This window comes from Macaca thibetana, chromosome 13 (assembly GCF_024542745.1).
Source record: "Macaca thibetana thibetana isolate TM-01 chromosome 13, ASM2454274v1, whole genome shotgun sequence".
In the NCBI taxonomy this organism is placed as follows: domain Eukaryota; kingdom Metazoa; phylum Chordata; class Mammalia; order Primates; family Cercopithecidae; genus Macaca; species Macaca thibetana.
This window is the reverse complement of record NC_065590.1, coordinates 43,652,367-43,671,482: the sequence shown is the minus strand read 5'-3', so window position 1 is coordinate 43,671,482 and position 19,116 is coordinate 43,652,367. Positions and strand designations below refer to the sequence as shown.

The following is a 19,116-nucleotide window of genomic DNA, read 5'->3' as shown; positions in this document are numbered from 1 at the left end:
TTGTTTTTTTAACTACTCATATGACTTTTAAACAGTATTCTGGACTCTTTGTTTTGAAAGTGATAACTGATATTTTCTCCATTTCTCTTTTCTCCAAATTCCAATTTTTATCATATAGTTGTATTTTTACATTAACCAAGATAATACCCAATTTTTGCCAGGCACAGTGTCCTGTGCCTTAGTCCCAGCTGCTCTGGAGGCAGAGCAAGGAGGATTGCTTGAGGCCAGGAGTTCAAGGCAGACATGCACTATGATCATGCCTGTGAACAGCAACTGCACTCCACCTCCGGCAACACAGCAAGTCCCTGTCTTTAAAAACAATACTCAATTTCTTTTCTAATCATAATATCTATGGTTGTTTAGCATTAGTTACTCAAAAGTGGATTGCTCACCACCATGATTCTTTGTTTTTTCATTCAGATTCTCCATTTCTGGTAAGTCTTCTATTAACATTCGTTGTTAAGCAGTTTTTCCACGAAGGACTCACAGATGCTATTATTCTCTGAAGACTTACATGATTGAGAATATTTGCCTGTTGCCTCTAAACGTGACAAAAATCTCAACTGGGTATAATATTCTTGGGTCACACTTCTAGATTCTTTTTTCATTTCAGAGACTTTTTATTGCATTATATATTTGAGTAATCTTCTATTCCTATTAGTTTAATGCTGAATCATCTGTCTTCTATATCAAATACATATTTCTAATTGCCTTAATCTCTTTGTTTCATGTGTATTCACTGTGATCATTTCAAGTCTGTCTTGATTTTCACAGTTGTTTGTCTTTATTCCCTGCCTGTCACCTGTCCTACCTCTTCCCCAACTGACACATAGCTCAATGCTACTATATGTGGACCCAAACCCACCACTGCGATAGCACACCTAGGTTGGTCCATGTCTGTAGTGTTTCGTGTGTCAAAATTACCTCTTAATCCATTCTCACAATAAAACTCTCAACTGAGTGCTAGGACCTATGAAATCATTTATTCAATAACCTCTTACTTATGAAAAAATTAACACAATATTACAAATGGAACTCTTCTTACATCTTCCTTCTCTTTCCTTTCGTATTCAGACTACATGTTCCAAAAAAACTATCTCTTGCTGTTTAGTTTATAACACGTTGGCAAACTTTTTATGTAAAGGGCCAAACAGTAATACACTTTGAGGGATATATGAACCCTGTCACAAGTAAACCCTGCCATTATAGTGTGAAAGCAGCCATCGGCAATATGCAAACAAATGGGCTTGGCTGTGTTCCAATAGAACTGTATTTACAAAGATGAGAGGCAGGTTGTAATTTGCTGACTCCTGTTTTATACAATCAACTTTGGCAACTGCAGTCAGAGTAAAGGTCCCTGGCCATGTACTGACTTGGAATGGGTGGACTGAAATAGCATTGCTGTAAGGATTATATTAATAGCCAACTAGCACAAATTTGAACTCAGCACCTCATGGCGCATGTGGAAGAATGAGTCAGTGTAGGTAATGTGCTGACCTAGCAAGGTCTCTTCAGTGCCAGCATTCTAACCAGTGGTATGCTCTACTAAAGCGATTCAGAAGGCTCTTCTGCTATATGTAACCCCAAAGAATGCTAGGAATTTACTATAGCTATAACTAAAATGGTAATAATATTCAGTTACCTTTTGTTAAGAACTTTCAAATATTTCATTTGAGCTCAATAACTACCGTAGAAGTATGCATGGTAGGTGTTCTCTCCATGACAAAGTTAAGAAAAGTGAGAACTACAAAAAAAATTTAAATTCCCATTCTTATAGCAGATTAGGAGTAGACTACAACCTCTAAAACCATTGATCTCTTAGGACTGGCATTTTTGGGGTAGCCCTTCTTTTTTCCTAATGGTAAGACTAATCAGAGCACTAGTATTTTTTGAAAGCTCCTCACTATAGCTTCGCTCAGCCCGAAGTAAGAGAAAATGGCTCTATGCAGACATTAGACAACTGCACAATGGCTCAATGCAGAGCAGTACCCTCAACTGACATCACATGGTCCCATTTGCCTAACCATTCCCAGAACTAAGTTTCATTGTAAAAAATGTAAGTTCATTTAGTAGCATGTAGCCAAGCTATGGTTGTAAATATTACTGGACGTCTCAGATAAACACTTGTAAATTTATTTGACCCTACACTAAACTATTTGTGTGGCATTCTTCATGACTTATTACAGATATTCCTTAATTGTTCACTGAGAACTTGGAAAATTTTGAACCCACTAGATAGGAGAAGCTTAGCTTAGGACATTGAGACTTGACTTTTTTACTCAAAGGAGCCTGATAAATAGGATCACAGAATCTCATGTTGGAAAGAACTTTAAAAGTATGAGGAAATCTCACATACCTCCACTAATTCTCCCAAATCCAGGATGACTCTCCTACTAGTTTGATGGTGTGGGGTTCTGTTTAATTTTCAAAAGGAGGCATTTTGTTTCAAAATATATATTGTCAATGAAGGGCAGCATCACCTTCAAGGGGGCAAAAGTTGATGCTTATTTTTGTTTATTGCAGCACTGTTTATAGTAGCAAAACACTGGAAATTGTTCATGTCTATATATAGCAGGATGGTTGAATAAATTATGGTAGTCTATCCTTAATAATGTGTGATGTAGATCTATGTTTATTAACATAAATAGAAGGCCATAATATTTATGTCTTGAAAAAAAAAATCATGTGTTATTCCTGTAATCAGAAAGCTATTTTTGCTTTAGAAAAAACGTAAGTGTTCCAAAAAACTATAGTGGCTGGGCAGTCTATGGATCAGGAAAACCTGAATTAATGGGAGGGCTTTAGTTTTAAACAACTTTTATTTATTAAACCTATGAACCAAAAGACAATACATACCCTTCCATAGCAATAACCACATGTGATCAGAGTGTTCATTAAAGATTTCACAAAAGTGATGTATTTTTTCAACTAATTCAACACTGCTGAGGCCCATAAACAATGTGATCTTTGAGGAATGCTAATATTTGTTACCTCACTATAATTTAGACAGGTGACCTTCAGTTTCCAGGTATTGACAAAACTTAAATACCTTTTTTTATAAAATGTAATGAGATAGAGAATAAGGACAAGAATCTATAGCAAGCTGAATATTTTATTAGTTAAACATGCATATCTATGGAGAAGGAAAATGAAAGGGGGAGAATTTAAAACAAAAGAAATGAGTTGTACTTATCCTTGTCTCCTCTAGGAGATAGATGCTTGAGAGCACTTACTAGAAATAAAAAAAGATTACATCACCTGTCCATAGTTTTTTGAGTTCTACTAAGTTTATTTTTATTTTATCTCTCTTTTTTTTTTTTTTTTTTTTTTTTTTTTGAGGCAGTGTCTCACTCTGTCGCCCAGGCTGGAGTGCAGTGGCACAATTTCGGCTCACTGTAGCTTCTACCTCCCAGGTTCAAGTGATTCTCCTGCCTCAACCTCCTGAGTAGCTGGGATTATAGGCACCTGCCACCACGCCTGGCTAATTTTTCTATTTTTAGTAGAGACAGGGTTTCACCATGTTGGCCAGGCTGGTCTTGAACTCCCAACCTCAGGTGATCCACTCACCTCGGCCTCTCAAAATGCTGGGATTATAGGCGTGAGCCACCATGCCCAGCCTATTTTATTTTTTTAATTAAAAAATAAAATGGACTCAAGCAGTCCTCCTGCCTCAGTCTCCCAAGTAGCTGGAACCACAGGCATACACCCGGCAAGTTCTGTTAAGTTTAAATATGTAATAATAGTGTAAAGGATTATTAAGGTTGTGTCTACATTGTATTAAACACAAAGGAAATACAAATATATTTCACATCCAGTGACACATTCTGAACATTTACTGATGTTCATATTTTAAGTGTTATGGCCTTTCCTAGAGCTATGAGCTCTGCAGATGTTACAAATCTGCCAAATAAATTCTTGATTATATTTTCTCTGCATGTTTCTTTTCAGACTTCAATAGAGTAGAATATCTAAGAAAATTTTTCCTAGATTTTATAAAGTATTCTTGAATATAAACAGCCAAAAATCATATCTCTCTTAATAGCTGCAGTTTGCATATACTATGTATGCCCTTCACTACATAGTAAAAAAAAAAAAAAAAAAAATTCTTTGATTTTGACCATGTTGGTAAAGGCTGTCCTCATCCCACAGCTTTAATACAACTGTAGCTTTGTAACAGAAGTGTCTGTAGCCATCTCTAGTATATACTAATTTCTGCTGGTGCTATAATCAAATGTCCTTAAAGGCCAGTTACTTAATACAGTGAATGTAGGCACTGTATGTCTTTTAATCCTCACCAAACTAAAGAGAGCCAAGCTTGCTGACAAGAAGCATGATGAGGTCATCAGCAGGGGACAGTCTGGAGTTTGAGGTCAACAACTGTCTTCATCAGGAGTATGGTGGGTGTGCAGAGGCAGTTCACTCACTTATAAAAGTGGTCTTCTACCCAGGCCCTCACTCACTGAATAAAAGTGCCAGAGAAGACAGCGAGGAGTTACAAGCAAAACAAAATGAGAGCAATAAACAGTTCTGAACAGATACCTCAACTAGAATTTGGGCAGAAAATACATTTTGTACATCCCAAATGAAAAAAATAACTAATGTCTAGAATGAAGAAAAGTCTTAAGATTCATTCGTTCAACGTCACGCCTAATAAGTAGACTATCCGCACTCTTACCTCTATCTGTACAATGAATCCAGTCTATTTCTCTCACACCAGAAAAAAAAAGAGTTGTTAAGGTTATCACAGCAATGCAAATGGAACAGAGTGGGTATTAGGGTAGCTTCTTACATAATCATGATATTCCCTTTTTAACACCACAGTTTTTACCCATTTGATTTTTAGACAAAATATCATTCATAATTTAGAACATGAACAACGTAAGCAAAATGTAAGGACTTTTTTTTACTTCTTTTACTGCTATTGCTATATATAGGAGGCAATGCTGTTAAAGGAAACCAGACTGCCAGATGAAAAACAGCATGGTTACTTTGGGCCACACCCCTCACTCACACACCCAATTAGCTATGAAAGGGGAGCTTTAAGGAAGAAAAGCAAGGTATACAAAATTGGTTCATGCAGTGACCATCGAGTTATTTATACCTATATTATGTCAATTTTGTTTGGTATCCTAATTTACTGATTAGTATAATAACTTTTCTTCATATTGCCATTATGGTAAAAGAACCCTCATCCCTTGGCAGGAATCTAAAGAGCCCTTATACCCATGGTATTCCTTCCTAAATGGCCCTAACTGTGACCACATAAAAACCAGCTCCTTCATCTATAAAATCACATTTTTCTAGGTGCTTTCAGTTAAAAGACTTGAGGTTTTGCTGTTGTTCCCTCCTGCTTATTTCTCCTTTTGCCTTTTCATCCTTTCCCTAACCAAGGGTCTGTTCAGATGTGTGCAGACCACTCTAGGCTTAAACAACCTTTAAATCCAACTACCATACCATACAAAGTCTCTTGGAATGCCATTATAATGAATCAAACTTCTTAGGATTTTAAAAAAAATGTTAAAATTTCACGTATTCAATGGTTACAACTATGTAAAAAAAGCATTTGATAAAAAGGACTGAAAAAAAACAACAACAACATAGAAAAGAGTTGTGTGAATATAGCAATGGAACCTCACTTGCCAAAAACATCTTGGGACTGTGGTTTACTTTATAGGAGAAACATTGATTAACAATTTATTTCATGTGTATAGGACTATTTAAATCTTCTACTTCTTTTTTGGTCAGTTTTGGTTTTTATGTACCTAAGAAATTTTCAGTTTTCCCCATTTTTCAAGTTTGCTGTCATAAATTCTTCATGGTATTCCCTTTACTTTTTTTTCTGTTTGACTAATCTTGAGTCAAAGAAGAAATGTTTAGCTTTATTAATCCTATTTTATAATTTTGGTTTTTGTTACTTTATTTCTAAACATATCTTTATTTCCTTCCTTCTTTCTTCAGATTTATTTTACTGGTATTTTTTGCAAGTTTTAAAAATTTCATGGCTCATTAATTTTGAGTCTTTCTTCTTTTCCAAGAAAAACGTTTTAAATATATATATTTCCCTTCATAGCCCTGTCTGAGAACTCACTTCTGAATTTCTCACTCAAACTCAACATTTCCAAAACCAAACTACTACTCTTTTCCCACATACCTATTCTTTCTGGAGCCTTATCAATCTTGTCAAAAACAATTCTGTTTTTCCAATTGCTCAGGTCAAAACACTTGAAGTCATGCTTCACTTCTCTATTATATTCTTTATCCAATCTGTTAGAAAATCCTGTTATCAAAACCTTTAATATGTTCAAAATCCACCACTCTATCTTCATTCCCTTTGCTACCAATCTGTAATTGGCCACCATTGCTTACTCAATTACTGCAATAGCCTCCCAATAGGTCTCCTTCTCCTTGACCTTCTAAGGACAATTCTCAACACAGGATCTGAGTTATCCATTCAATAGATAGTTTCAAATCATCTATTGAGTTCCCCTATTATTCAAGAGAATACTCTCAATTCCTTACAATAATCTACAAAGTCCTGTATGACCTGGCCACTTGCTGCCTCTCTGACCCATTGTCTCATTCCTCTCCTTCTCATTCACTGCTCCAGCCAAACTGCTGGGATTTAACTAATATTTTACCTTGTTAGTGAGGCCTTCCCTGGCAATCTTTTTTTTTTTTAATAGTATGATTCTTTATTTTGTAAAACAAGCCTCCACTCCCTCAAAAAAGCCTTTTTCATAACAATTTGTATTTTCCAGGCCCAAGGCTAAGGCTAAGGCTAAGGTGAGATGAATGAGGAGAACAAGATAATTTACCTCAGGAGTAAAATTTAAGAAATCTGGCAATCTTATTTAAAACTGCAGTCCACTCACCCATCATCCAATACTTCCTAGCCCTGTCCCTGCATGTTCACTTTCATGGCACATATCATTACCTGACATATTATGTATTTTACCCACTTATTTATTGTATTAGGCCATTCTTGCATTGCTATAAATACCTGACGCTGGGAAATTAATAAAGAAAATAGATTTATATAAGAAAAGAGATTTAACTGGCTCATGGTTCTGCAGCCTGTATAGGTAGCATGGTGCTCAGCTTCTGGTGAGGCCTCAGGAAGCTTTCACTCATGGCAGAAGGCAAACGGGGAGCCAGCATCTCACATGGCAAGACCGGGAGCAAGAGGAGGGAGAGTCACCTACGTTTAACCAACCAAATATGGTCATTTGGGTCATGAAAATAGATCCCTTATGGTTTGGTGCTGTCCTTGTGAACTCACTATCACAGGGAGCACCAAGCCATAAATAATCCACCCCCATGATCCAAATACCTCCTACCAAGCCCCACCTCCAACACTGGGGATTACATTTCAACATGAGATTTAGGCAGGGGCAAATATACGAACTTTTCTTTTTTTTTTTTGGTCTGTTTTGCCCTTTGCCATATTCTTAGCTAAGTGCCTGGCATGTGGTACTCAGTAATTAATTGTGGAGTAAATAAAAATTACTCCTTGAAATTTTCACATATTGCCAGGCGTGGTGGCTTACGCCTGTAATCCCAGCACTTTGGGAGGCCGAAGCAGGTGGATCACCTGAGGTCAGGAGTTCAAGACCGGCCTGACCAACATGGAGAAACCCCGTCTCTACTAAAAATACAAAATTAGCCAGGGTGGTGGCGCATGCCTGTAATCCCAGCTACTCGGGAGGCTGAGGCAGGAGAATTGCTTGAACCCGGGAGGCGGAGGTTGCGGTGAGCCGAGGTTTGCACTCCAGCCTGGGCAAAAAGAGCAAAACTCTGTCTCAAAAAAAAAAAAAAAAAAAAAAAAAGAAAGAAAAAAAAAGAAATTTATGACCTAGAATATGTTCAATTTATATGAATGTTTATTCATGGGAAAAAAGTATAGTCTCCAGTTGTTGGACTCTACACATGTCCATTAAGTCAAGATTTCAATTATACAGTATTGTTCAAATCACCTATTTCCTGATACTTTGTTTGCTTAATCTATCAATTACTAAATGAAAGGAGTTAAAATTATTTAACTATTGACAGTGGACTTTCGTTTTGTGTACATTGAAGCTATGTTACACACATTTAGAACTGTTATATCTTCCTGGTGAATTGATTTTTCTGTCAGTATTGATCTCTAATAATCTCTACTAAAGATTTTGCTTTAAAGACTATTTGTATAACATTACCACTATAGGCTGGGCACTGTTTGTGTACATTGAAGCTATGTTACACACATTTAGAACTGTTATATCTTCCTGGTGAATTGATTTTTCTGTCAGTATTGATCTCTAATAATCTCTACTAAAGATTTTGCTTTAAAGACTATTTGTATAACATTACCACTATAGGCTGGGCACTGTAGCTCATGCCTATAATCCCAGCACTTTAGGAGGCCGAGGCAGGTGGATCACCTGATGTTGGGAGTTTGAGACCAGCCTGACCAACATGGAGAAACCCCGTCTCTACTAAAAATACAAAATTAGCCGGGCGTGGTGGCACATTCCCGTAATCCTAGCTACCTGGGAGGCTGAGGCAGAAGAATTGCTTGAACCCAGGAGGCGGAGGTTGCAGGGGTCCATGATCACTCCATTGCACTCCAGCCTGGACAACAAGAGTGAAACGCCATCTCAAAACAAACAAACAAACAAACAAACCCATTACTACTATATTAGTTCTCTTTGGAGTATTTATCTGGTATAAATTTTTTTACATTCTCTGACATTTAAACTTTCTTTGTTTGAGGGTTTTTTTGGTTTGTTTTTTGGTGTTTTTTTATAATGACATACGGTCTTGCTCTGTCGCCCAACGCAGTTGCAGGAACAAGGCTCACTGCAGATGTGAACACCCAGGCTCAAGCGATCCTCCCATCTCAGCCTTCCAAGTAGCTGGGACTACAGGCATGCGCCACCATGCGCCTGGCTAATTTTTAAAAAAATGTTTTGTAGAGACAGCACTGCTCGGGCTGGTCTCAAACTCCTGGGCTCAAGCGATTCTCCTGCCTTGGCCTCCCATAAATGCTGGGATTACATGTGTGAGCCACAGCACCCAGCTACCTTCTCTGTTTTAGATGTCTTTTAAAAAAAAAAAAAAAACTGAGGAAAAAAGTCTGTTTTACATTAACAATGATTATTGATTTTTTGATTCATTCCTAGTATCTCATCGTGAGTTTTCTATTTTCCATCTTTTTTCCCATGTTTCTTCCCCTTCATGCTGCACTTTCTCCTAATTCTTGCCATCTTTGGGGTTTTTTTCTTTATCCAACGTTTTCCCTCTCCTTGCTTGAAAATTATATACTCTATTTCTTTCCTTTTAGTGATTACCCTAGAAATTCTGTATTTCACTTACTAAAATCTAGAATTAATAAATATCTTTATCTTCCTCTTGAAAAGTATAAGGACCTTAGAATGCTTTAACTCTCTTCACTCCTCTTCTGATTTATATGTAGTTATTGTCCAAGATTTTAATTTTTAACCCCCTGAATTAGACATTGGTGTATATGCTTTATAGGATCAATTTTTATTAGGTTTCCACAAGTTTATGATTTTTTTTTTTTTTTGTCTACCATTCCTTTTGCATCTCATGACTTCCTTCATTCTAGTTGTCTCAGGAAGGATGCTGTCCCATTCAAGGGTTCTAGATTTATGTATGGATGTCTGATGCAACCTCCCATTCTGCATGAGCTCTCAGTTATGTCTCCTATCCTCTGAGTAGCAACCTTTGTAAACCAAGCACCTATCTTACTGAGAGCCAGAAGATGCCCTCCAGGAGAACGTTGAGTTTGCTTACTCTTGTGGAATCAAGCATCCTTATCATTTCAGCCTGTTTCCCTTACTTTACTGCCAGCTCAACCATGCTTTCAATAAATATTTTGAATATACTATCTAGCATTTTTTGGATGATCTAACTAGGAGCTTTTCTCTAAAAATCATTCTATCTTGTTGCCTTGAATGTTCTCAGGTTAACTTTTTTAGTATTCACGTTCTTTAAAATGATTTCATACAGATGTTGTATTTACTATATATGTTCCATCAGTGAAAAGTATAACTGAAAAAGCCATGTGTACATGGAATTGCTTAAGAACTGTTTTAGTCACAAAATGATTTTTGTTTTGCCTATCATATATATTTTACATAAGCTAAAAGCCATTTCCAAAAGATGGCCCTTTTTTTCTGAGTTCTAAATGTAAATATTGACTCTAATATATTATCCCCAACATCTTATTATAAAAATTTCCAACATAGAGCAATGTTAAAAGATTATCTACCATGTGTATTCTGACTTTATCATTTTATAATATTGCTTATCACATATCTACCTATCTATCCCTCTATTTATCCATCAATTCATATTACTTTTTGTTGTTACATTACAAAGGAAAATGCTGACATCAATACATTTCCCCACCAATATTTCATAAACAAAAAAAAATTTATTTCTAGGCAATAAATCTCACATTCCCCAAATTTTGCTTAATATTTTTATAAGCATTCAAAAAGTACAACTCTCTGTGCCACAATCACATAACACCATTTGAGTCAGAAAACAACAGTCTCACAGTTAACAAGGGGGAAAAGTTAAAAATAAATTATTAACTTTTTATAATACATTATATTTCCATGTTAGTAATAAGCCTCATATGTGGCACATTCATTTGAAATGTTTGCCCTTTCATTTCATCAATATTTAGGGGTCCCTATTATAGTTTCTATTTGTTTATGATGAAAAGCTCTCACTTGCCATCACTTCCTTGTTCAGTACTTGTGGAAGACTATTCAATTTCATGGAGGCAGCTGACTAATTACCTTTTAAACTTAGTTTAGGCAAAGTTGCATTTACCTTCTGTAGGTAAGTGTCTTCCAGTTTAATGATTTTATAAATTAGATTCTATCATCTCTTTAAAATTTTATTTATTATAATAAACACTTTATTAGCTACCATATCAAGACTGTGCTTCTACCGTTTTCTCTTCCTATCTTTAACATTAGGAGCATAATTTACATTTCTAGGGAGCATTTCTTTATGAAAATTGATCACTTTGAATGCATACAAAAAGACAAGAAGTGAGTTTTCAAGTTTAGATTTGTTTGAATTTGGAAAAAGGCTTTCAGGTAGTTTTTTATATTTGTTAAAGACAAAAAAGACCAAAAAGTATAAAGCAATGTCTGTAGAATTCCTCTCCTCTCAAGAGAGAAACAAAATTGTATATAAAATTTTTATTTTAATAATCTACATGGTATACTTGTGTATTATCACAAATTCGTACTATGACCTTACCCTTCATATGCTGGATGAAATTAAAACCAGTTTAGTATTTTACTCTTTATCAAAATAATCCAATCCAGATACAGGCAATCTGAGTTCCATGTGAGTAATTTTAGGCACGCCCCTAATCTCTGTGGGGCTACTTTTCCTCATCTTTAATTTAAAATTCCCTATGATGGTCTTTTGTTTAGAGCTTATTCCATTATCTAATAAGGTTTCTTTTTTCAGAGTATTAAAATATTGACTAACCAAAGGACAGAGAGTAATGTAATTTTAGCACTTCACAAATACTAAAAGGTATTTGGCCTGTTTCTCTTCCCCTAAGCATGAGAACTTCTTGGTAGCACATTAAACAAAAGAATGGTTCCAACTTAAGCTATCTCATTTAATTTCTTCAAAACTTTTGTTTCTTTTTTCATAATACTGTATAGCCTACTATCAAAAGAAGAACTAATAAAACATTCATTATAATTGAAATAGTAGCAAAGTATGCAAAAGAAGAAACATGAAAAAGCTAGTATACCCCAAGGGAAAACATCTAGTTCCAGATGTAACCACACAGAAAAGCTAGAGAATAATAATAATAACAATAATAGTGACCTTATCAAAATATGTCCAAAAAATAATTAGAAAACCATTTGAGAAAAACCAATGAACAAAAAATTGCACATTAGTAGAATAGAGCATCCTAGAGCCAGCAGGATGGTTACAAATATGATGCTTATGCAAACACTAAATCACTGTATACAGTCTCAGAGGCCAGAGACAGTGAGGACCAAAGAATATGCTTCCAAAACTTCTGTTTTATTCACTTTCATCTTTTTGGGCTCTTTAGGCAGGAGGATAATTCATTAATTTTCCCCAGAAACAGAGAAACAAATATTAGCAATGAGACAAAGAACAAAGCTCTAAGTCCAAATAAATGTGACGTTAACCCCAGCACTTTCACCATATGTTCATTCACAGAAGACAGCCTCATTTATATGAAGAGTCTTGGAATATGCTAACATCATTCAGATGAAAAGGCAAGATTCAATTACATATCATAACCCTTGCAATATTTTAACATTTCTCAGTTTCTAAAATTGCTGTTTTCCAGAGGCTTCACTGCTTGGTAGACTTCAAAATGCCGCTTTATATATAAAAATCTAATTATAGAACATGAATATTTACACAACAATACAACTTCTCAAATCTTGACCAATCTGAAGTATTCCCCTTCTTTTTGGGCAGTCAAAAATAGTTATCAAATAGTCTACTCTTAAGTGAATAAAAATTTCCAGTTATTTTATAAGCTAGGATCTAAAAAAATATACAACCAATAATAGATAAATGGTTTTAAGGGAAGAGTAAGGAACAGGGAATCAAAATCAGTTCAAAGATCTGGCACCACCAATAACTTGTTATTCGATCTAAGCAAGCCACTTATCTATGCCTCAGTTTACTCATTTGTTAAATGATACTACTGCTTTAACAGGGGTTTCTGAGAACAAAATAAGAGAATATACATCAAAGCCCTTGAAAGAGTGAAAACACTATAACAGATTATATTTTAGTAAAATTAAAACTCTAAACTCAACTCCGTGATGTAATCCTCCTTTTTGGTACACAGTTGAAAACTCTGTTACTTTCCATTATACAACATATCCTATACAAAAGTATACTATACATATATGTATACATATATGCAAAAATGCAGATATACCTGTATGTATGTGTATATATACACATAGTTAAAAATAATTTTTAATATACCCTGATATTTACCACTCATCTTAAGAAATACAACATTAACTAATACCTTGGAGACTATTATATGCTTATTTTATCATATTTCTTTTCATTCACTCCAGACTGCTTTAAATTGTGTGCTAATTGCTTGCTTGCTTTTACTTACAGTATTGCCACATTTATATATGTATCCCTAAATTATCCATGCATTCATCTTCCTTCTGTCCATCCATTAATCCTGGTGTCTGAACTTCATTATATTTTTCCTTCAACTTCTGCAATACTTAGATAAATTTCTTGACATTATTTTTCACATTATTTTCTAAGGTTAACAAAATTTGTTATACCCATTTGAAGCAGAGAAAATGGGGTACCGTGAAGCTAGAAACTTGCCACATTATATGAGCAGACAACAGACAAGTTTTTCTACAGTAAGTCTGAAAGAAATACAAACCAATGACTGTCTCAGAGCTTTACAGAACATTCATATTATTAGACTTCAATTAAAAAGAAAATATTTACTTAGTGCTAGTAGCACAATTCCAGTTAATATTTCTACATTGACTTTACATAGCTGATATTTGTTCTTTCATATAAAGGGGAAGGGTAAAAAGTACTGATGATATAAAACCCCCAAATAATATTCAAATATTTCCTTAAAATGAAAACAATAACAAATTAAGTAAGATCAAAAGAAGATGTATATTTCTTTGAAGAGATGGACTGTTAGGAAACATGTAGCCTTACTATGGAGTATTTTAAAGAGGGTGTCTCCTGAAATAAGTAATTAGTCTGACACTAATCAATCCAAACATATCATTCACCTGAGCAAGTGGTGGAAGAATCTCCTTGCATATTTGCTGATTTGGTCTCTATATTTCAATATAGTGGTATCCAGAAGTGGTCTTGTTGGAGCATAGAAGGTTCCAAGGCTTGCCTCAAGCTGTGCTGTGGAATTCAAACATAGCAGCACTAAAACAAGTGAAACTCCTTCAATTACAACAAAATACTCGTGTTTGCAGTCAGTCAGGTTTTGCAAACTTGGATGAAACGTGAGCTTCCAGGAAAGATGAAATTAAAATATGACAGCTGGTACAAAAACAAACCTGTGTATAAACTTTCACTTGAGGCAAAGCTGACAATGACTCTGAGCAACAAAAAGCTGTCAAAACTGAAGAAATCCATAATGAACCAACCTCTCACCACAAATGGGTAATTAAAACAGTGACTCATCAAAGTAACACAGTTTGAACTAGTACTTCCAGTAAAATCAACTCACAGTGTGCTAAATATTTATTCTCTTTGGCTAAAAGGAGAAAACTGACCTTTCTTCATTGGGAATTGGAATCGATATAGCAGAAATGTTTTTTAAAATAATACAAATAAACAGCCATATTGGAGTAGAAATATGTCTCTACTGCAATTTTAAGACAACCGTGAATGTCCCTATATCTTCCCTAAGTTCTGCCCTAAACAGCAAAAGTCTTGGTTTTATCCAAGTGTGAAAGCTAAGACCTCTGGGAGAGGAAAGAAGGACTGGAGAGGCAGGTTTTAATAAACTAGAGGGCTAAGATTGGGGGAAAGGGCACATTTTGCCTGTTTCACAATTTTGCACAGACATGCTCATGGGACTAGGTTTTTTTCCCAGAAATATCTGGAAGTTAAGTAATTACCATAATGGTGAGAGTAAGAGTATGTATGAGAACACGACAGTTCACAGTAAGACTCCTCTGATTTTTATGCTACTAGCACTGGGTTGAATAAACAATTCCTTATTTAGGAAAACTCTTTAGTTTTAGGCATATTTGGGTTTGAAAGTATTAAATGCCTCATCAAAATAATTACTATGGACTTGGCTAAGCTGTTAGTAATTTCTTTTTTTAATCTCAAATCTAGACAGTAAAGTAAGATGAACTTTAGGGGTATTTTCTTTCAAAGCAGCAGTCAATTTAGATTAAAATTGAATGCAGCAATGCTATTGTAAAAACAAGCCAGATTCTCTTCCCATTGCTTGTTTTCTTGACAGCATGTTTTGTACATCTGAAATGTTCGAACCTACATGGAATAGTCATAACTCCCAGCACAGTTATAGATTCATTAGCTAGCGCAGCTTGATGTTTAAGGCAGAAATGAAGATCTCAAAGATAACTACAATACGGCTACAAATAAAAGAGCTCACTGGGTTCCGCTAATAAAAGAAAACAAATTACCATGTCAAATTTGTTAGATTCAGATAGAATAAGTCTCAAGAGAGAAAAAAAATTCTGAATGTTTTAGAAATATGTTTTACAGTTACTTGGGGGGAAATGCACATACCTACTTAAAATGTACATATTCTGATAACCCAGCATCATGCAAAATTTTTTTTTAATAGCCTAGTATCATACAAGCTTTTTATTTCCCTATCTCCCCAATATGGTTCCTTGAAAATATCAAGAATCTGATAATGCCCATTTGTATATTCCCTAATAATCTTTCCTATAACACAGTAATCTTACAAGACAAATTCGCTAAGGTGCTAGCAATTTTCAGTGTGCTGAGAGTCAATATTTTATCTTTTCGATATTTCTTCTTTAATTGTAAATTTATGATCTCTTAACATAAGCATTCTTTAGGGACCTTGCCTTTTAAAATTTTTTCTTTCTTTTTTTTTTAAGTATACACTCAGTCATTACAGTATATCAATACTAAGAAATAATTAGTTAAGATAACTCTGCAGGCAGCAATATTATAGTAGTACCTTATACCCTAAAATTATGGAGTTACACTCTTCTTTTTATTTTTAGCTAATACTCATTGAGTACCTAAGTAGTGGGCCGTGCACTAGGCATTTTCTCATTGTAAAAATACTGGAATTTCTTGGCCAGGTGCAGTACGGGCTCATGCCTGTAATCCCAGCACCTTGGGAGGCTGAGGCAGGAAGATCACTTGAGGCCAACCTGGGCAACATAGTGAAACCCCTCTACTAAAATTAGAAAAAGTAGCCGGGCATGGTGGTGCACATCTGTAATCCCAGCTACTCAGGAGGCTAAGGCAGGAGAATTGCTTGAACCCAGGAGGCAGGCATTGCAGTGAGACGAGATCATGCCACTGCATGCCAGCCTAAGCAACAGAGTGACACTCTGTCTCTAAATATATAAAGAAAAATATTGAAATTTCCCTAGATAAATTTTAACTACCTCCAAAAAGAACATTCAATTAATATTAAATAAATATTTATTGTGGGCCATGTGTGACTTGGGCCAAGACCCATGATATAGATTTCTCAGAAGAGCATGTGCTTACTAATTATTCTTCTCTAAAATTACTAAAATGAAGGTTACCTACAAAATTCTCTCCAAACAACTTGTTTATTTTGGCAATGTAATAAGGTGGGATAAGAAAAATCTATAAAAATGCAAAGAAATAGAAAAGAAAAGCTCTCCAAGTAAAGACCTTTTGACATATTTCCTGTTCCTCCTATCTTTTAAATTACCTAGGGACAGTTTCTCATTGGCCATGATTTTCCGCCATTAATGTCAGTGCTTACTACAAAGATATGAAAGATGCAAATGTTAGAATGTTTAGATGCATTGTACATTAAGTAAATAACTTACAAGAAAAATAATACTGGATAATTGGCAAATAGATTTATTTCATTATTGTATGTGTCACAGCATTCCCCACTGCCCACCCCCTGACCTTAGCTTTTTTAACTTCTCTTTTAAAATTAAACATCTTAGATCCCGATAGACAAAATTACTTATTGGGCAAAGGTAAGGAAATCCAAGCAGGCAGAAGAGAGAAGAGTGTCACAACTATAAGTCAGAATAAGGAAAACAAGAAGGAGCAGCCTGGGCTACAATTCAGATATACAAAAAAAGTAAGTGTTAAGGACTATTGTCTGGACAGAGGACTTGGGTGTGAGAAAAAAATATTGATGTCTAATGTGAGGGAGGAATAAAGACCTTTATTTGGTGCTCTTTGTCTAGCAGACCTCACGGAGTACATGAAATTTTTGATCAAAGTTTGAAATCTGAGCACGTTCCATCTGTGAGCTTAGACTGAATTGTACAATGACTGCAGTGTAAGTTCCAACATAAGCATATACAGAAAAGTTGTTCTTTATGTTGACAAATACTATACAGTAAGTACCACATGGGAGCAATTATTTGATATCTGATCCTTTCAGTTTTAATAGAGCAGTAACATTTTTATCATTTATTCTCCAATGCCATGACTCAAAAACAACCTCAAAAAATAACTCAATAAAATATATTTCATGTATATACAAAACCCATCTATGAAAAACATTTCAAGTCTGACCTTCTCTCTCTGGAGTGAGCTTCTGTCTAAGAAGATGGTTTACAATGGCGCTCATGCTGATAAAGCACTGATGGCCCAGAGTGTCCCAGTTCATGCTGCTCAGGACGTTTATTGCCTCACAGATCTCATCACAGTGAATGTACTGGAAGATGATGTCTACCAGGCCCAGCTGTCCTTGAGTGAAGACACCTATCACAAAACGTGGAAAACCAGGTGAATCTTTTAAAATAAAAGTAGAATAACAAAAAGAGTTAACTTTTCCATAAAGAAAAAAACCTATATTGCTTGCATAAGTGCTAGGAATGTGGGACTGATCTCCTTCTCAACTAATATTTGCTGTAAGATACACTGGTACAACAAAAACACATCTGTTGATCCTTTTAAAATGAAAGAAAATTCACTTTTACTCTTAGGACCAAGAGCCTAAAACAAAGACTGGGGGGTGGTATTCTGTTGTGGTTTTATTGTCTTTTAAATATGGCTGACCTCATTTGAAATTAATAATTTCTGTGTATTAAATGACAATAAGTACTAGAGCTGTTAAACAAGATTTTTTGCTTGTTTGTTTTATGTAACTTTTTTAATCTTTTCAAAATGGTAGGTTACAAAATCTTTTTTTCTTCAATGTTTACTGATTAAAGTCTAAAAAACTTCCTCTCAGTACAAATAATCATGAAAGAAAATGAAAAAACATATGTGAAATTACTTTCTAAGCCACAAAGTATTATAAAATATTACTGTAATTCTTTTTATTACTATCATCATCATTTAACTGGAATAGTTATAGGCTTCAGGATTTTAAAAAATGTATTAGTTCATGAGAAAGATGCTAAAATTTTTCATACTAACTTCAAATCACATCAAAATGAAAACTTGTGCTATTAACAGGACTCAACTTGATAGGGAATCTGGGGAATTGCCCTGACTATACTAAGCAGTAAAACTTTACTATTCCTTTTGTGTTGGTAAAATCAAAGAATGTGACTGTCCAAAAGCCTTCATGAGCCTGCAGTCAAGCATTGGAAGTCCTCATAAATCAGGGTGGTTCCTTAGCAGTAGATATTAATCCATAGGAACTTTGCAGGAAACCAAAAATATCTGAAGTCTGTTAACTCCACCTATACCCTATTAATACTTCTACTAGTAACAAGAGAAAGAACTCATCTATTGAGAAGAAAAGCTAACATATAATCATAATAAAATCATTGAAAAGTGATAAAGAGAAAACCTCAAAAGGCAACCACAGAAAAAACAAATACACTGGATATACAAAAAAGCAAAGATATGAATGATTACAGACTTTGCATCTAAAATTATGTAATCCAGAAAACAATAACAAGACATTTTAAAAGTACTGAGAGGTAAAAAGTAAATTAATCTAGAATTCTACACCTTTACAAAAACGATCCAAAATTTATGAAGAAAGATAACAATCCTTAAATTCACCTAATAACAGAGCTGTGAACTAATAAAGCAAAAATGGACAGAACTAAAAGGAGAAAAACCCAGATCTAAAATCATAATTGGTGCCTAGGGCTGGTGGCTCATGCCAGTAATCTGAGCACTTTGGGAGGCCAAGGCAGGCGGATTGCTTGAGGTCAGGAGTTCAAGACAGGCATGGCAAACATGGTGAAACAGTCTTTACTAAAAACACAAAAATTAGCCAGGTGTGGTGGCAGGGGCCAGTAATCACAGCTACTCGGGAGGCTGCAGCAGGAGAATCGCTTGCATCGGGGAGGTGGAGGTTGCGTTGAACCGAGATCACACCACTGCACTCCAGCCTGGGTGACGGAGTGAGACTGTCTCAAT

At 35.2% G+C, this 19,116-nt stretch overlaps 1 protein-coding gene across 5 annotated transcripts in view; it reads right to left on the bottom strand.

Moving 5' to 3' along the window:
- Positions 1 to 19,116, bottom strand: part of WDPCP (WD repeat containing planar cell polarity effector) — a 487,239-nt gene that overhangs the window by 256,423 nt on the left and 211,700 nt on the right. For all 5 annotated transcript variants that reach the window (XM_050753476.1, XM_050753477.1, XM_050753475.1 and 2 more), the window contains 2 exons: positions 17,308 to 17,496; positions 13,827 to 13,950 (listed from right to left, as the gene is read on the bottom strand). In XM_050753476.1, coding sequence (XP_050609433.1) covers positions 13,827 to 13,950; positions 17,308 to 17,496 — 313 coding nt within the window. The remainder of the gene's footprint in view (positions 1 to 13,826; positions 13,951 to 17,307; positions 17,497 to 19,116) is intronic.